Raw genomic sequence first — 19734 nt, 5'->3', positions numbered from 1 at the left:
TCCTTTAAGGAATATACATTTTTTTCATCACCAACTTAAACTCAACCCCCTCTCAGAGATATTTCTTGTCAAGCTTCAGTAAAAGGCAAAAAAAAGATTTTAAAGCTACTGTTTAAAAAAAAAGCTTTCTTGAAACAGACACAGTATTTCCTTGAGGCTATCTTGTATTTAAAACTGCATCATACTTTATTATATCTTTCCCATTAACCTCACTTTTGTTTATGTAGCTTTCTGCTTCAATCTGTGTTTTTACACACCACAGATCTAAGAAGGAAACAAGGTAAGGAAGCAGTCATTAGTTTACACTTATGAGTAGAACTGCTTTACAACATGAGCGTTACAGTGGCACAGGTGCACCTGTAGTGTAGATGTGCCTTCAGAACTTCACTACAGCACCGCTACTGATGTTAATGGTAAGCAGTGCAACAGTGTCAGGTGTTCAGGCAAGTTATGGATCAATAAGCATCAATAACGGAAGTTCTACTGTATAGCTGGAAAAGAAGCATTAAATAAAAACCTAAGGTGCTGCTAGTTTTTGGTTTCCTCCCCCCCCTTTTTTTCCTTCTTCACATATACCCCCTTTCCAGGATGTTTTGTATTCTGCTTGAGTAACGAAGACAGAAGGTCCATACTCTTAGATCATCATGTTCTCTTCCATAAGGGCTCAGAACTTTTAAGGTACACTCTGGTTACATACCAGAAAGTTTTACTTTGCACTATAGCAATGTAGATCACGTGCTACTTTTCTTTATTATTTCCCACTATTGTTAGGACTGGTGGAATAATGCAATGGTAGTAACAATGTGAGACCCACAGCACATCTACACTACAAACTTAAGTTGACTTACTTTAGGTCGACTTACAGCCACTGTAGTAATTACTGTGGTGGTTCATGTCCTCACCACCCTCCTTCTGTCAGTGGTGCACTTCCATCGACTTAGGAGAGGCAGTGGGAAGTGCTGAGAGTCCAGGTTCTCAGCTCTGCATGCAGCTCCCCATCAGGAGCACAGCTAGCTATCTGGCTGGGAGCGAGGAACCCGGACAGCAGCCCAGTTCTACTTGGAGCTTCCCACCTGCCCTGGGGTGACAACCCATGCCTGGCTTTCTCGTCAATTTCATGGCTCCAGCAGGATGACAAGAATGACAGTCAACAGCAGATGTAAGTAACCCACAGTGTCTACACGGACACTACATCCCCCTAACTACACTGACATAAGCCTTACTCCTCTCATGGACCTGGAGTTATGATGTTGGTGCAGGAGCAAGGCTGTTGTGTAGATACACGTAATTAGGTCGATGTAAGCTGCTTTACATCGACTTTACTCTGTAGTGTACAGCAGGTCCCAGAGTAGACCTGTTCTCTGGCTGTGACACCAACAACATGCCCAAACAAGCTCTGGTAGCAAGATTATATCTGTGTCTGACCATTTTCTCAATGTTAGAGCAAAGAGGGTCATATATGGTTTCTACCAAAAGAAAAAAAACTAGTTGATTGTCATTATTCTTCTAAGATGTTGGTGCATGAAATATGGTGTTCCAAATCCACTGGGAGTAAAAAACGTATCACCTGAGGAGGGGAAGTCACAGGGCTGACGCGATCCACATAGGAACAATGGACCTCCAACAAAGGAGAGGGCTTTGTTTACGGTCTAAAAAAGATGAAACCTTGAGCATACTTCAAAGACAAGCAAACCTAGGAGACTTCTCAGAAATCAGGACCCCTTTGGGCAAAAGACAATGATATATCACTGTATAAAAATGAAGGGGAACAAGTGATGATCCATTACAGGAAAAGGAACTCTTCCAGCATGAGTCTCACAAAAACTGAATCCCAGATTTTGGAAATGGACAAGTGTTTCAAGGAATGACCTGTGTGTGAGAGATACTAAGTTACCTTATAAGACAGGAAAGTAAATATAGGCTATAGATCACGTTATGTTTTTCCATTTACCTATAGCCTTATGTTTCCAAATACTTGCTTTTATGCAAATCTTTCTCTCTGATAAACTTCAGTCTGTTTTTACTATAAACCTGTCTAATCTCCTTGTGCTGAGGAAAGCATGAACTAAGGTGTACTGCTTTTTCTGAGTCAGCAAATCCAGACACCTGCAGTGCACACTGAAAGCAAAGGATGCCCACTCAAGTGTACCAAACTGAGGGGTGTAAATTGCTAACCTGCACTGGGAAAAAGCGAAGGCCACAGAGCCTAAAAAGAACAGGACTACTTGTGGCACCAAGCTAGCTAGTAACAGGGAAAGATTTACTCTGGTGAGCACAAACAAGTTTCTCTCATGTCCAGGAAGTGTCCACTCTGGTACCCAGCAGCATTTAAGCATCATGATGGTAGAAGTGAAGGAAGAGATAAGAAATCATGCAAGTGGGAAATTTTAGCCCAAGATTTAGTAGACAGTTTAAGGACTGTTTGTTGAGAGAAAGCAAAATGCTGTTGAAGAATCATTAAATGTTTTCGTGTGCTTCAGGTTTCTATGTACATCTATACAAGACACTTACCCAATTCAAGTTTTTAATCAGGCTAAAAACATCACACTACATAAAGCAGGCATTCCAACTTTATGACAAGCCTTGTGTTGTTTAAGTGTAATGAAATAGATAATGGCATTCAATGTAGTTTACATAGATCAACAGTCATCCAGAACTAAAGAGATTTTAGCCGTCCAGTTTGGCAAGACTAGGAAAGTATGCCTTTTATCACTTGCAATATGAATATTAGGTAACTATAACAAAAGAAATGCATTACTAGGCTTGATAATTAAAAGTTTGACCATCAGTTTACCACTGATTCAGTCTGCTACTGTCTACTTTGCACTGGTCATTTATCAATATTCCCACATCTTACACAAGTGCATTTAGTTTCCTCTTTAGAAGCCACACAACCTTTTGACATGCAGCAATGGAGATATTAGTTCTTGAACTGTGTCCCCAAAAGTTAACTTATTTTGTATTCATGAGACACCCAGGAAAACAAACAAGAGCTCCAAAGGTCTTGTATTCCTTTTATTCTAACATACATTATAGATTTGCAATATTTAGAGCTGCCCCTCAGAGCTCTAAATAGAGCTGATTAATGCCAAACCCAGTTTGATTCAACTCATCAGTTTCAGGGAAACACTACTGCAAGATTTACAGTAGAGACACGACCTGGCTGAAGTAGCATCTTTTATTGGACCAACTTTTGTGACATTTTCTGTGGTGAGCGAGACTTTCCAACTACATGCTATTGGCAGCATAAGCACTCCACTCTGGGCTCCACAAAAGATACTGCCACACCAACCTTGTCTCTTACATCCTGGGACGAACACTGTTATAATTACAGGTTATACACTAGTCATTTCTTATTTAAACAGAATTTGAAAGAAACTTACATGCCTCCCTACTGTTTGCAACCCCTCCCCATTACAGTACAGGGCTAGTGCATGAGAACCCGACTGATTTTTATTCTTTTGTCTCAATCTAGAGAAAAACAAGTTGTCGGCTTATAGCTCAGCATGAAGTTTTATATTTTAATAAATAATTAAAATATGGTTGCCTTGAGAGTCCCTTCAGCCAAGTATAAAACATGGTAACTATGTGTGTCTAATTAACTACTGATTATCTGGCAATTTTCTAGTTAAGAAAAAAATGTCAAAACTACAGTTACAATTTTTGTGTAAGTTTACAGACATCTAGTTTTCAAATCTATTTATTCAGTGTAATAATTACAGTAGATCAGCTGAATTTTAGTTGTCTAACAACTTCCAACCCAAAGGTCAGAAAAAGAAAAACAGTCCACATAAAGATTTGATACTGTACTCTGGAAGCAATTTCTGCATGTCACACACCAAATACACATATGAAAGCTCTGCTTAACCACTTGCAACTCCACTAATTCTGCAACACTTCTAGATCATACAGTATTTCATATCTATGCCAACAAGACCATCTCTCACCCGGATTTAAGTCAGTTACCTAAATCTGCACAACCCAAGTTGTTAAATCAAATGTTGCACATTTAACTTTTGTACTAAACTCAACAAATAACCATCTCCTGGACAGGTAAGTTAACCCTGTTAGCCAATCACACAAAACTGCTTCCACTATCATCTCCCAATTCAAAGCAAAACAAAGCTGTGTTCACAATAAGCGTGACTGAGCCCAGGAGAACCTCATCTTGCAAAAAACAGAAAGCAGTAAAGTACGGTGGACGATTAGCCAGAGCTCTCTTGAGCCTGAGCGCGTCTGCGATTCCAATTGTTATTACCCCACCCTTGTGAAGCACACTTAGTGATAGTCTGCCCCCTCAGGCAATGATGCAGCAGTTCGCACTTCCAGCAGCAGCGCTCTCCTTCCCTCCCTGCAAGGGCACCTCGCTGAATACTGAAACGCTGCCGCAAAGCACTCTCGCGGCACACTGCTCCCAGTCTCTGTATCAAGCCCACCGCCAGGAGGGTGCACAGCAAGCGACAAGCAGCAGCAGAGGCCTCGCTGGGTACTTGGCATTGCGCTGAAAAGTGACATAATTACTGCTGCGTTAATTTCTCTCTTACAACCGACCAATATCAAGTCAACTTTCCTCCTGTATTCCCCCATAACTCGTAATGCGAACAGGCCGTACCCCCTTTCTTTTCCAACAAGACATTGAGTAATTTCAACCATTCTGCCGACCTCGCTACTCTCCGCAAGAGCAGAGTTGGGGGGAGTGTAAATCTCCCACACGTGGCCACATCAAAGCACAGGTGGGTCCCCGTGCTTTAAGCCCTCGCTCTCAGTAACAGCAGCAGATTCAAGGCAAAGGCATGAAGGGGGCGTGTGACCGCTTCGGAGGGGGGCAAAACGAGGTTTCCCCGGCAGGGAGGGAGTCTGAACACGTCCACCCCCAAAGCAGCTACCCCTGCTAGCAAACGTGTGGGGGGGGGGGCAGCGTTCAATCGACAGCATCAGAAACAAGGAACATTTCTACCCCTCTGTGAGGCACCGCCGCACACGTGCAGAAAACCCACCTCCTCAACTCCCCCAACACACCCGGCTGTGCGCGCTGTACCGCTGCCTCCTATGTCTCCAGCCAGGGGGCGAGAGGATCATAGACAGTCCCCCGGGCAGACCCCGGTCCCGACGCCACAAGCGGGTCGGTATCAACTCGCCGGGCCGGGGGGAGGGGGGGGCAGAAAGGACCCTAGACCCGCAAATAGCGCCCAGCCCCCCCGGGCTGTGATTTACAGACCCACGTGCTGAGCGGGGCGGCGGCTGCTGCCGTTACCCCGCGCCCCGCTGTACGCGGAGTCAACTCGGCTCCAGCCACCAGCTGTTCCGGGCCGGAGTCTCTGTTTCGGGAGGGGGGCTGGAGCCGCGCTCGGCAGCTGGCGCCGCGCCAGGCTCCGGCCCCACGGAGACACCCCGCCCGCGCCCCGCCCGCCGTAACGGTCCCGCCGCCACCGCGACAAGTGGAATCTAAACACAACCCGCGCCCGGCAACAGCGCCCGGCCGCCGCGCCCCGGCAAACCCCCCCACCCCCCGCCGGGAGCCGGGGCAGCGGGCCGGGCTCTCCCGCCCCCACAGACCCGGTGTCCCCCCAGCGCCCGCGGGGGGCTCTCGCCAGCCGGGCTCTTCCCGTCCCGCACAGCCCCGCCGGGAGCCCGCCCCCGCTCGGGTCCGTCCCGCTGCAAAAAAAACTTTCGCCGAACTCCGGCAACTGCCCCGGCCCCGCCCGCCCGCAGCCCGGCCCCGCCCGCGGAAAAGTTTCACTCACCGCAGCAGAGCAGCAGCCCCAGCCCCAGCAGCCCCGGGCCGGGCAGCGCCGGGGGCCGCCGCGGAGGGGAGGAGGCAGCATCCGCGGCGGCAGCGGAAAGTTCCCCGCGGGTGGGAGGAGCGGCCGCCGCGGTCCCCGCCATGCTCCGGACTCGGCTCCCAGCCGCCGCCGCCGCCGCTACGATCCCAGCCCGCCCCGCTCCCCCGACCAGCCGCCGCCGCCTCCCCGCGCCGGGTCTGTGTGTCACTGAGCGGGGAGGCGCAGCGCCCTCCTCGGAACGGGCCGCACCACCCCGCCGGGGGGGGGGAGCCGCTCGCTCCACCGCCTCCTTCTCCCCGGGGCAAACCGTCTCGCCCCCCCCCCACACCCCGCCCTGCAATGCGCCCGCCCACACCAGGGGCGGTGCAGCCCCCGCCGGCCAAAGGACTAGCCCCGGGAGCTGCGGGGTATCATGGTGTCCTCCCCCCCGGGGGCTTATTGGTACGTCCCGCCCCTCCCCTCTCCTCCCCCTCCCCACTTGCAGCCGCCGCCGGAGGAGGGCTGGGGGAAATCAGTGCTCCTCACTCACTCACTCCGCTCGCTCGCTCGCCCGCTGGCTGGCTGGAGCTGTCCCTCCCTGTGCTGCCTCCCCTCCCTGCTCTGTGTCCTTCTCCTCCTCCTCTTCTGCCCTCTCGCTCCCCGGGGCGCCTTTCTCCGTCCCCCTCGTCCATCCTTCAACCGGGTCGCCCCCGCCTTCTGCCGACCTTTCCCCCGCACTTCCCCCCAAGTTATTCTGCGGCTTGGTGAGCCCCTCATTTTAGGGGGTGGGAGGGCGGCTTTAGCCCCACGTTGTAAAAGCCCCCAGTCTGCACTCAGGAGGACTCTTGAGCAAGCTGGCAGCCGTGTTTCCCCTGTGAGGGGATCCCCTAGGTGAGGAGCTGAAAGACACACAGGCACACCCAGAAACACAGCAGGAGAGAAAAAGGTGTGCTGTACAGAGCTTCTTCCACGGATCAGCTGTGGGACCCCAGGGCTTCCTCTGCACAAAGTCGTGACATGGCTCCAAGTAACCCACCTGAGCTCAGCAGTGCAGCAAGTGACCACAACTGCTAAGAAATGTGTTTTCTCTTTGGAAATACTTCTAGAAGCTAGCATAAAAATGCTGTGGAATTACAGTGTTTTCAGTTATTTTGGAAAAGAGAGAGAGAGAGGAAAAAAGGATGCAGTCAGTATGAGAAAGTTAGGTGATAGCTGCTTACTGGATCAACAAATACTTATTTTTGTGGAACATTACTGGCTTTCGATTATGCCAGTCTGGTTTTGACAGCTTTTAAGTTCTGTATTTACACAAAAGATACACAATGGGCAGCAGCAGTGCAAGCTTCCATACACTTCTCCATCAAAGTATCTAAACTTTTATTGGGGGCAACACTTCTAGAGGTGAGAGGATAATTTATTTTCCTTCTCCATTCTTTACTTGGCATCTCTGCTGAGAATACCAACCAGGGTACAAATCTGTGCCAGCTGTAAGGGTTGTTTTGTGATGCACCTGTCCTCCACAAAGTGGTCTGAGACTAAACTCATTTCACACAGTCCATCAAAGACATCGTATGATAACAAGTTTCATTCATTGCTGCTCTAGGGAAACAGATTAGAACTGGCATCAGTGAAAGGCATTGTATCATGTTTCCAATCCCCTTAGCCATCCAGATCTCTTAACAAATACTGTCTTTGAGGAGAGGCCTGTAGCTTAAAGATGAAGTAATGATATTTATAAACTATGAAATATGAACAACTCTCATATTCCTCACATGGATGCTATGGCTACTTTAAAATTTTGGCGCTATTATTTGCTTTCATGGGCCTGATCCTGCAAGATGTTGAGTAATTCCTTCTGGGTGCTATTAGTAACCTTTAGTCTTGCTGACTTCAGTGGAAATGAAAGGGCTCATCACCTTTTATATTTGGACCCTTTGGGAAAAAGTACTGATGACAGAGAATTACTATGTATTCTTTACATATGAGGTACAGAAAAGTTTAAGGATGAGCCTAATGATTGATGATTTAAGAATTAGAGAAGCACCATATGTTTTTATTATGTCTTATAATAAATAAAAGTTCACAAAGCTAAATAAAGTTTATAATGTAGAAACATTCAGATCATTAGGGTCCCTTTTTCAGGAATCTGTATTTTTGGTGTCAAATAATATGCATTATTAAATATAAGTCCAATGAAAGTATCATATTATATATCCTGTCAATTTTTCACAACTCCTTATTCGGTTAGTTATTTTTACTAACTATAAACTAATCACAATTTCCCCTTTAGTCTTAAACCATATAACTTTTTCAACCATTCTTTAATTTTATATATTATGTATTATTTGAGTATCAGATATACATTTCACTATATCTATTAACAACACATTTGTAGTGCTTCCATCCCATATATGTATGCACCAAAAAAAACCCTAGGAACAGGCACAAATAGAGAAAAAACATGATCTTATTCTTAAGCCTGAAAGCAATACTGGGGGCTGATTCTGGCAATGCATAGGAGTCATAAAGGGAGCACAACCCCTGGGGCAGAACTCCTGCTGCACAGAAGTCGGTTAAGACCACCTAACGTTTTCCTATGCAACCTCCTCAACCCCTCATAGCCCCAAAGCAGAATACATGTTGGGGCATGGGGCAAGGAGGGTGTCAGGAGCAGGGGGCAGAGTGTAGCGCTAAGAGCTGCTGAGATTCTTGGCTGTGGCACAGCTCATATGTTATCTGACTAAGGCTGCCATAAATTAGAGCTGACACCACTCAACCTAGAACCCAGGCAGTACAAAGGTGGCAGTGCAAAGGCTGTACCTTCTGTGCCTTGATACAGAATTTCTCCCATTGATTTGAATGTAATTTCTGTATACAAGGTAATAGGTGTGTTGCCTGATTCAGAAAAAAATACAGACATTTATGACATACAGGTTGAGAGGCCAGTTTCGATGAGGTCTGCATTTGTTTTCTTCATCTGTTTCTGGTGGATTGCCATTGAAAGTCTTCATGGAAAATACAGCAAGGTTTTCATAAACGTATAAGCACCTATGCTGTTGAGAATTCTGGTGGAAACATTCCTATCATTTGATTTTCTAGTTTAGGTTAGATACAGGCTCTACATCATGTATAAGACTGAGTAATTCTCTAAAACCTACTCATGGGTTAAGTTTATCACACACTCAGAAAACTGTGTTCATCCAGGCTTCAGCTACATTGAATGTTCACTAATTAACAGGCCTCACTAATTTGTAACTGAAAAACAAAACAAAGATCAGGCAAAGAGTCACTAGAGGCAAATTATTAGCAGCAGTGGACATTCTACATTCAATAACTATTTTGTGTGTAAATTAGCATAACTGATGGGGGTCATTGTTAATCTGTAAAAGTTTTCCTACATCGTTTTACTTCTATAGGACATATCCTCAGGGGATGTAAAGCTTTGCCCATGCTGTTTTGATTTACACCAAAGTTGAGCGGATGAGAATCAGGAGAGCTCAGGTACAGTGGAGAATGTAGCCCAAACATGTGCAAGCAAGATTGAAGCCTATTTCATTAAAAATAAAATGAATTTTTAAAAAAATGTCAGTGTTGGCCTAGCTCTATTCTAAATTTTAGGGCCTGATTCTTCACTGTATTACTCCAATTTTATGTCACTGTAATTTCATTGAAATCAGTGTAATCCATTACTGCAGTAAAATTGGAGCAATGCCAGTTGTGAATTAGGCACACATGGTCTGATTCTTATTTACACTAAGGGCTCTTCTACACAAGGAAATTGACTGGAATAGCTACAGCAGAATGATTGTACTGCTATAGCTTTGTCTGTATAACTCCGCGTGTTCAGAGCTGGCACTAGGCATAAGCAGACTAAGCAATTGCTTAGGGCAGTGGCTCTCAACCTTTCCAGGCTACTGTACCCCTTTCAAAAGTCTGATTTGTCTTGTATATCCCCATGTTTCATGTCCCTTTAAAACTTACAAAATCAGACATAAAATACAGCACACTATTACTGAAAAATTGCTTGCTTTCTCATTTTTACCATATAATTATAAAATAAATCAATTGGAATATAAATATTTTACTTACATTTCAGTGTATAGTATACAGAGCAGTATAAACAAATAATTGTCTATTAAATTTAATTTGTGGTGACTTCACTAGTGCTTTTTATGTAGCCTGTTGTAAAAGTAGGCAAATATCTAGATGAGTTGATGTACCACCTGGAAGACCTTTGAGTACCCCAGGGGTACACGTACCCCTGGTTGAGAACTGCTGGCTTAGGGCCCCAAACAGCTCAAGGGGGCCCCCTGTTATTAGTATGTGTTGTGGGGGCATAATATTCCTGCTTAGGGCCCCCAATGGGCTAACACCGGCACTGTCCATGTTATAGTTTATTGTTCTTGTATAATTTTATAACGTTATTCTCCATTCTGGTATAATTACTCAGTTTCCTGAGGTAGACAAGTGCTAAGGCTCCTTTACACTTTCCTTTGTCAATCTAAAAGGGACCTGAAAGTTACATTTAGTAATTACATTTACACCCACTTTAAGGCCCTCTGATGCTTCTAGAAAGGTGTAATGAGGCAGTAGTGTGATTGAAAAAATATTCTTTAGTATTTAGTATGTCATTTGTGACAACGGCTATCAAGTTGCAAACTGCATAAAATTTTCACTTTTTTACATTCCAAAATAACAAAATAGGTTAAGTCTTATTAAAATAAAATGTTATGCCTATTGTGCCTCTCAAGGCCCTTCACAAAAACAAGTGAATATGTCCATACTGGCCAAGGAAAGGTTATCATATTTCAATAGAAATGGAGCTAGCCAGTAGGTAACATCTTCTAGTGCCAAATTCATCCCTGTTGTAATCAAATGCCACAGGACTTAATTTGGTCCTTAGATTTTTAGAACATCACTAAAGGTGAATTATCCAGAATAATTCCTTTTACACAGTGTAGTAGTTGACATCTATAAGGCCTACTGGATCAATCTGTTGGTCTTGGCATATTGTTAAAAATATATATATTTTTTAAAGTTGGAGGTTGTCCAGTTTAAAACAATCTTTGAGTTCTAGACATTCAGAATACTGTACCTTATTTCAAAACAATTTCCAGTATTTATTTTTTACAGTTTCTATTTGTCCTTCCCCCATTCCCCATTTCCCACCCTCTACTCCCCTCAAAAAAGAAACTAGCTTAATTAGGATTGGGAGGTGTTTTGTCCTTAGACTTTAACCCTTTTGGTCATTTGAAAACAAAGTTCTGAAGCAGTGTGAAATTAGCTTATATGCATAACGTTGATGTGACAGCACAAATTCCAGCTGGAATGAAGCGCTATTCACTTCAAGGGGAATTTGTAAATAGATTTGTGACAGCACAATGTGCTTTTTTGAAAACTCTAACTCCCACTCTAATGGATGTGACGGTAGTGGCCTGGCAAAGTTCATGCATCACCACAATGATGATCTTTAAACAAATAAACAAAAAAGCCTCTTTCGACATAAAAACAATGAGGAGTCCTGGTGGCACCTTAGAGACTAACAAATTTATTTGGGCATAAGCTTTCATGGGATATAACCTACTTCATCAGATGCAAGCAGTGGAAAATACAGTAAGCAGGTATAAATATACAGCAAATTAAAAGATGGGAGTTACCTTACCAAGTGGGGGGATCAGTGCTAACAAGGCTAATTCAATTAGGGTGGATGTGGCCCATTCCCAACAGTTGAAAAGAAGGGGTGAATATCAACAGAGGGAAAATTACTTTTTGTAGTGACCCAGCCACCCCCAGTTTTTATTCAGGCCTAATTTGATGGTGTCAAGTTTGCAAATTAATTTCAGTTCTGCAGTTTCTCGCTGAAGTCTGTTTTTGAAGTTTTTTTGTTGAAGAATGGCAACTTTTAAGTCTGTTATTGAGTGTTCAGGGAGATTGAAGTGCTCTCCTACTGGTTTTTGAATGTTACAATTCTTGATGTCTGATTTGTATCCATTTATTCTTTTGCATAGACACTGTCTGGTTTGGCCAATGTACATAGCAGAGGGGCACTGCTGGCACATGATGGCATATATCACATTGGTAGATGTGCAGGTGAACGAGCCCCTGATGGTGTGGCTGATGTGGTTGGGTCCTATAATGATGTCCCTTAAATAGATATGCAGACAGAGTTGGCAACAGGGTTTGTTGCAGGGGTTAGTTCCTGAGTTAGTGTTTCTGTTGTGTGGTGTGGAGTTGCTGGTGAGTATTTGCTTCAGGTTGGGGGGCTGTCTGAAGCGAGGACTGGCCTGTCTCCCAAGGTCTGTGAGAGTGAGGGATCGTCCTTCAGGATAGGTTGTAGATCCTTGATGATGCGCTGGAGAGGTTTATGTTGGGGGTTGTAGGTGATGGCTAGTGGTGTTCTATTACTTTCTTTGTTGGGCCTGTCCTGTAGTAGGTGACTTCTGGGTACCTTTCTGGCTCTGTCAATCTGTCAATCTGGACACTCAATAACAGACTTAAAAGTGGCCATTCTTCAACAAAAAAAAACTTCAAAAACAGACTTCAACGAGAAACTGCAGAACTAGAATTAATTTGCAAACTTGACCCCATCAAATTAGGCCTGAATAAAGACTGGGAGTGGCTGAGTCACTACAAAAAGTAATTTTCCCTCTGTTGATATTCACCCCTTCTTTTCAACTGTTGGGAATGGGCCACATCCACCCTAATTGAATTGGCCTTGTTAGCATTGATCCCCCACGTGGTAAGGCAACTCCCATCTTTTCATGTGCTGTGTATTTATACCTGCTTACTGTATTTTCCACTGCTTGCATCTGATGAAGTAGGTTATATCCCACGAAAGCTTATGCCCAAATAAATTTGTTAGTCTCTAAGGTGCCACAAGGACTCCTCGTTGTTTTTACTGATACAGACTAACACGGCTACCCCTCTGAAACCTCTTTCCACATAGTTTCAAATGCATAAGATAATCTTTGCTTTCTGTTGTATAGTGTTTCTGTGCTTTGTTAACAGGTAGTTGCATTTCTGTGGTGGGTGAACTAATCCCTATTTTATTTCTAGAGCCAACAGCAGGCTAATTGTGCCCATACACACACCCTGGCAAAACTGCACACATAGTTAAACATTTTCTGTACGGCATACTCTAAAAAGGTCTGCCCAAAATCTTTTCCTGGATGGGAAACCCACAGAAAAGTCTCTGTGTGGGCTTTCTGTCACAACAGTAGTGGACAACAATCCAGCTGGGCCAAGGATTAAACAACATAGTCTGTATATTTATATTCATATGTCTCTCCTGACCTAGTAGTGACCCCTATGGTCAGATCATTCATGAGCCAGTTATGAAAAAATTAGTCCATTCACTACAATGAATAAAATTGGGTTCCTTGTTGGTAAATCATCTTTTTAATGGTATATGTGTACACTTTGGAATCTTTGGATAAAAGATGCTTTATAAACATCAGTTGTTATTGTTGTTAACATACAATTAGCATTATGGAAGCCATAATTTTTTATACAAGACAGCACTAATATTTTTATATGACCATTTCCATGCTTACTATCTGCAATATGCTGTAAAACCATCTGGATTGAACTGCCCTTGTAAACTCATGGAGAAATATCTCATAACATTTTAATTGAAATAATAAATTAGCCAATCTTAGACAAGAATAGCAGACAGTTGTCTGCTATTTGGTGTTTCCAAATTCCAGTTGCCCAATATTTATTATGGTGAAGATGACTCATTTTATTGTTATTTCAATGAAAGACAATCCCTTTAAGGAGAAATCTGAAGGACCATTCACTACTTTTTACAATAACTAGAATACAATTAGAAAACTGTGGTTCACTGGCACACATAGTGGCCTACTTGTCATAGTTTATGCAATATCTTTTCTTTGTCCCAGTAGATTCCTCAAAGTTACCTTTGTATAATGTAATGTAGATAGTGACGACAATAATCCTAACAGTACATTTCATAGCCATGGTCAGAAGTACATGTGATCTACCCTCATAAGACACTGAGATTCCCATAGTCTCAGCCAAATAATTTTAAGAATCAAAGCCAAATAATTAAATTTTTCACATGTCTAACAAACAAAAATAAAAAGCAGGGAAACGGAACACTTTCCAATTAGATCTTTCTGATTGCCCTTTATCACACGGAGAAAGGGAACACGAACAGTGAGGAGTCATCTTGAAAGAATGATTACAAATTATATAATACTTCCCCTGTCTTCTTTCTGCTTTGCTTCCCTTTACCATAGTCTCTCTCCTTCTCTTTCTTTAACCATTTATTTGTAATTGTAACATTTTTACATCAATAAATAAATTTTGATTAAGCTGATATCTTACAAAGAAAACATATATATAAAATAATATAAGGTAAATATTTTGTCCTTAAAATACTCATATTTCAGGTACAAGCTATCAATACTTAAGAACTAAAAGAAAGAGAGAAAGACAGTAACATTTATTTTGTTAACTTACACACTTCAAAAACATTTAAGTGCAGTTGCATAATCAAAAAAAAAAAAAAAGATAATGAGCCAGATCCTCAGCTGTGGCTGAGGAGTACTTGATGCAACTGAGGAATGGTGCAAAGGTACATTTTGCACTCCACTTTGCAGCTGCTGGTCCTTAACTAGTACTAGCTGCCAACAGCCCTAAAGTGCAGTTATAGCAGTTGGGGATTGCTGGGGCATCCCTATACCACAGATTTTTACCCTAGCCAAAGCCCTCTGCACCAGCTGCAGGGAGGGGACAGTGTAGGAGTCTCTATGTCATCACTGTAACAATTGAGGATGGATTCATTATGGAAGAGAGACCCAGTGGGGTGGGATCTTCAAGGTTTAGGGCTCTTTTCCATCTTTAAGCAGCACAAAATGGTTGGAGGCCAGGATGTCTCAGGATCAGGGTCATTATGATGGTCCCGAAATTCATAACAGTATGCTTGCTGCTACAATAAATGTTCAATGACAAAAGGAAAACAGCATTAAACCTGCTCTTTGGGAGATCAAAAAGTTCACATACTGGTCCCCAAAGAAAAAGTGATCCAAATGAGATTACAATTTTATAATCTGTATATACACTTCAGAATAATCTTCCAAGTCTCTTTACTAACTTGATTTCCCTCTTAGAAATGGCCTGTTTCTGAACCATTAAGAGGATGGGAGCAGGATTGTCATTGGGAGCAGGGTTGAGACCTTATACATCCGAGTAACTATTGGTTTCTGTGAAGTTACTCCTGCTTTTTGCTTTTGTGAGAGTAGAATCAGGCTCAGTATCTTTCTGTGCAGCTTACCTTAATTCTGTTTGTCCTTTGTTTACACTTCCTTGCTTCATTTTCACAACTATTTCCCTTTCAGTCTATTAATTATCAAAGTGTTTATTCTTCATTTTTAGAAATGAGAAAATTTTGGCTAGGTTTTGACCCTTGGCCCCTGTACCATCTTATTATTTTGCTCTCCTCTGCTTTCCCTCTGCCTAATGGTCCATTGCTTGTTAGGTACAGCAGGGATTCCACAGTGTGATGGAGTGGAGTAGACTGACATAAAAATTGTGCCTGCATGTATCCTAGGAACGTGGCTTGAATCTATAATGTGTAAAAGACACATTATCAAAGTAGGGTCACTAGGTGAATACAACAACATACTATATACCTCCTGCGTTCATCCATGTTTTGTACTTGAAGGCCATATTAACTTCTATGACTTCAAAACGGTGTATAACACCAAAGCATGCTTAGAGTTCAATAAAAAAATCATAGTTCAGTAAGAAAAATGTAGCTTTATTATAGTTGTACATTTCTCCAGTTATAGATCAGAATAAATTGGAGTTTCTATTATTAAATTTTTGAACTGCCATAAAAATTAGCTCTAGGCTGGAGCAAAGTCAAGGTTTCATCCTGGGAATTAACTTTCCAGCAAATTTTTAATTTTTCAATTTGATTCTTTTAAAACTGCATGAATGCAAAAAAAGAAATGGAAGTTTATTAAATGTTTATTTTTGCACTCATGCATATGTAACTGAGGTCAGTATTTTTCTCTTCCATTTTAAATATGACAAATGAGTAGCCTATAATGTGATTTATTTGCTTCTGATATTCTGAAAAATTTTGAAAAGTGAAGGAAAGTTGTTAAAATGTAAAAACTAGTCACTACACACAGGCAGTATTTCTTTTCTATAGAGATTTTTAATAGAAATTTTCATTAGGCAGTGTATAAATTCTCTAAAGACTTGTCTACTCACAAACTTGCATCGGTTTAACTAAAGGTGTGTTTTTAAACCAAGTGAATTTAACTGGTGCAAATTTGTGTGTAGAAATTTGTCTTGAAGTTTAAGGGCTTGTTTACACTTGTATCACTTTAACTATACTGGTATAGATAAACTGATACAACCCTCCTAGTGTGAATGCAGTTATGCTGGTATCAAGGTGCTTATACCAGTATAGATTATTCCTGTAAGGGAAGGAGAATATGCTATATGAGTGCCAGGTACCTTTATAGCAATATAAAGTGTCCACAATAAGGGCTGTACCCATATAACTGTTTCAGTAAGACATCAGACTCCAAACAAAAATAGTCATACCAGTACAAAAACCGTGTGTAGACAAGAACTAAGACTGGGGTGTTTCAATTGACCGTAATTCACTAAAAATGGATTGCTAATTCATTAAAAACAGATAAAACTAATCAAAGATTAACCACTGAAATCAGAGTGTCTACACTTGTATGTGTGGACTGCTTTCCTCTGCTGGTGGGACATCGGACTTGCTTGTAATACCATGTTACCCTCCCGTGACTGCAGCAAGGATAGAGGCCCCAGTTTGGCAAGGAGTTTAAGCACAAGTGTAACTTTAGGAATGGGGCTAGCCCACTGAAATCAATGGGAGCACTCCCCTGCTTGTAGTTATGTACCTTGCTCAATAAGAACAATAAGCTGAAATACTATTAAACAACATGAATGTTTCACAGGTTACTGCTAGTGCCTCAGAAATGTCCTTCAGCAGCAAATTCCAAAGGCTGATTGCATATTGTATTAAGGTATTTTTTTGTCTGTTCATTTCTATCCCACCAAGCTCAACAGCATGTCACCTGGGATCAACACAGCAGTAGCTGTTTTATTTTAGTCTCTGTAATTCTGTTTTAGTATATCCACCCCATCCTTACTCCTAAGCATAAGGTATCTCTTATTTTACACTGTGGATTCAGGAAAGCCTAACAGCCTTAAATCTGAATCTCCTGACTTTTGATGGTTACATCCCAATCTTAACATTTTTCCCCATTCATTTCACTTTTGTACTCTAAAGTGCCCTGTTAAAGTCTGCTCTGCAGTGAAAGAGATGATTAGATAGCTAGATAGATAGATTTTTTGTGTGAAAAAGAACTTATAACTCATCCACACCAGTGGGGTTTCCGAAATGTGAGAGAAAAACAATGAGACACAATAATCCACACTTTGTACGTGAAAAAAAAAAAGGCCAGTGTTTATTTGTTCATTTATCCTCTGTGGTAGTTCTGAGTATAATGGGTGAAATAAAAAGCACAATTGAGAAAAATAGTTGTGTTAAAAAAAATAGAAATGAATCCTTTCTTTTATATAAATATCCATAACATTTTATTTATGGATCATGTAGTCCCAAATATTACTGTCTCTCTTTTCCCATATATAGTCACTCTAAATAAAAATTACATACACACAAAGTGATGACACAGATACTGGATAAATTGCCAAGCCATGTAATAAAAGATATTTATCATACCTATTTGACCATCTCCCCCAAGCTTATTCCTACACCCCAAACCCTAAACCAGCTTCAAAAACCTGCCATTATAAAAAGTTAAATTATCAGAACGTCTCCTTTTTACTCACAGCATTTGGAATCTCCCTCTACCTCCCTGAAAAAAAATAAATTACTTAGCCATTAGAGGCAGGAATGGCAGTATTCAGACCTGTATCAGTGACAGCTTTAAGTTCAAATAACTTTTGACACTGCAGGGTAAAAACAGGGGCCTTGATTCTCTGCTGCCCTGTACCATGCTGTGGAGAGCATTAAGGTATGTGCTGCATTTATATTATTTTAGGTATGAGGTATATGGATAGTAAAGTATGTATTTGGAGGGGGGATAGTGGTTTGAAACCTGAAGACTCTTAGCCCGCCCAGAATGTGGGAGGAAGGACAGTTGGAGAAGGAGTAGGGAGACTTGCCAGCTGGAGGTGGTTTGGGATACTCTTGTGCTGAAGTTACCAAGGAAAGTCTCTTCAGACCCCAGAGACTGGTCTATAAAGAATGATTGAGGTCGTGGCTGCTGAGAGGGTGGATCCAACTGAGACTCCGTGGTTTATGAAACGGAAGCCTGAAGTTTGATTTTCCAGGGCTTTAAAAGGACAGATGATTGGTACTATAATTTTAATTGTATGTAATAAATTACAGATTTATTAATTCAGTCTAGAGTGGAGCTGCGATGAATGGGGATTTCTTCAGTGGCTTTTGAAGAATATCCCCCACCCCTATCAGGAGAACCTCCTTCTCTCCTTCCTTGTAACAATGGTGCAGATGGAGGCATTCCCTAAGGTAAAAGTACCAAGTCAGAAGCTTAGTGATGGCAGCAGGTAACCAAGACCATGTCACAGAAAATCCAGGGTTGTGACACTTGGGCAGCTATTTATGGTTGTGCGATATGGGTATAAAATGCTGTCGTTCTGACCTGGTAGTATTTTATACCAACTTTGCACTGACATAAAGGACTACACATAAGGTTAAGATTTTGTGTCAGTTATTTCTAGTAAAAGTCACAGACAGGTCATGGCAGGGCCGTCCTTACCCATACACAAAGTACGCAGCTGCGTAGGGCACCAGGAAATTGGGGCACAACATTTCCTGGTGCACTGCGCAACCGCGTACTGCTCCAGCCCCTGTTCTGCCCTGCCCTGCCCCTTTCCTGCTCCAGCTCCGCCCCTGCCCCACCCCCTGAGCTCTGCAGCAGGGCCAGGGCTGCACTCACCGGTGGTGGAAGTACAGAGACCCGGCCCCTGCCGCGCTGCCGGTGAGTGCTGGGGAGTGGTTCCCCCCTGTTCCTCCAAGCCAGCCCTGCCCCCACTGCGGAGGCCTGGGGCCCGCTCCTCGCACACTCCCCCCAGGTGAGAGCTGTGAAGGGCCCCAGAATAGCTAGGGACGGTCCTGGGTCATGGCCAATGAAAAAGAATTCACAGAAGCCCAAGTTTCCCCAGGATGGGGCTGAAGCCCTAGTCCCACAGCCAGGGAGCCGGGGACTGAGAGCCAAAGCTGTGCTTCCTGCCCAAGGGAGCTGACAGTTGGAGCCCAACTGCCCAGGACTGACAGTCAAAGCCCTGAAGTCACAGAGATCACAAAAAGTCATGGGATCTGTGACCTCTGTGACTGACATGTAGCCTTAACTATACACAATGCAGGACAAAAGAGAATCAAACCTAGGCCCTTTATTTATTTATTTGGGAAGAAAAGATTTCATATTCCCAATGGAAGACACATTATTGCTTCTATCCCTGGATGCCCATGGTATTGAACTTTAATATTCTGACATTTTTATGTACTGAAAGGCTATTTTAGGTCAAAGTTGGAGGTGTTTTAAATTTATGAACTATATTTTTTCTCTCTCCGAGAGTCTGTACTGTCAAACACATGGTAACTACGGCAGCAGCTGTAGGGATACAAAAAGTAGTCCCGCTACCATTATTTTTAAATTACCTAAAATGTTTCAAAAAGACATTTTGTTTTTCTGTAAAATCCATGGAGAACACATGATAATACGTTTTACAAAGGTTTTACTGACATGAGTTTGGGACGACCTGCTTTCATGACTTCGTGAACAATTTGGCAATTCCCATCCACTTCAATAGGGTCCTCCAAAATGAATCTCAGCACAAAAATTGACCCAAATGGTTTATCCTTCTTCAGTGAGAACTAGAAAACCAGCCATATTGTGGAAGCACGAAC

General features: G+C 42.6%; 1 protein-coding gene across 6 annotated transcripts in view; it reads right to left on the bottom strand.

Annotated features, from left to right (window-relative positions):
* Positions 1 to 19734, bottom strand: part of NECTIN3 (nectin cell adhesion molecule 3) — a 196960-nt gene that overhangs the window by 114755 nt on the left and 62471 nt on the right. For 2 of the 6 annotated variants that reach the window (XM_045001872.1, XM_045001871.1), the window contains exon 1: positions 5745 to 5951. The exons of 1 other annotated variant lie outside the window; for it this stretch is intronic. In XM_045001872.1, coding sequence (XP_044857807.1) covers positions 5745 to 5886 — 142 coding nt within the window. In that variant the 5' untranslated portion in view covers positions 5887 to 5951. Of the gene's footprint in view, positions 1 to 5744; positions 5965 to 19734 lie in introns of those variants that run through there. 3 more of the 6 variants (XM_045001874.1, XM_045001876.1, XM_045001877.1) reach the window with 3 other exon arrangements.

The sequence above is a fragment of the Mauremys mutica genome, chromosome 1 (assembly GCF_020497125.1).
Source record: "Mauremys mutica isolate MM-2020 ecotype Southern chromosome 1, ASM2049712v1, whole genome shotgun sequence".
Classification (NCBI taxonomy): Eukaryota; Metazoa; Chordata; order Testudines; family Geoemydidae; genus Mauremys; species Mauremys mutica.
Note: the sequence above shows the minus strand (reverse complement) of the source record. Positions and strands in the feature narration are given on the sequence as shown.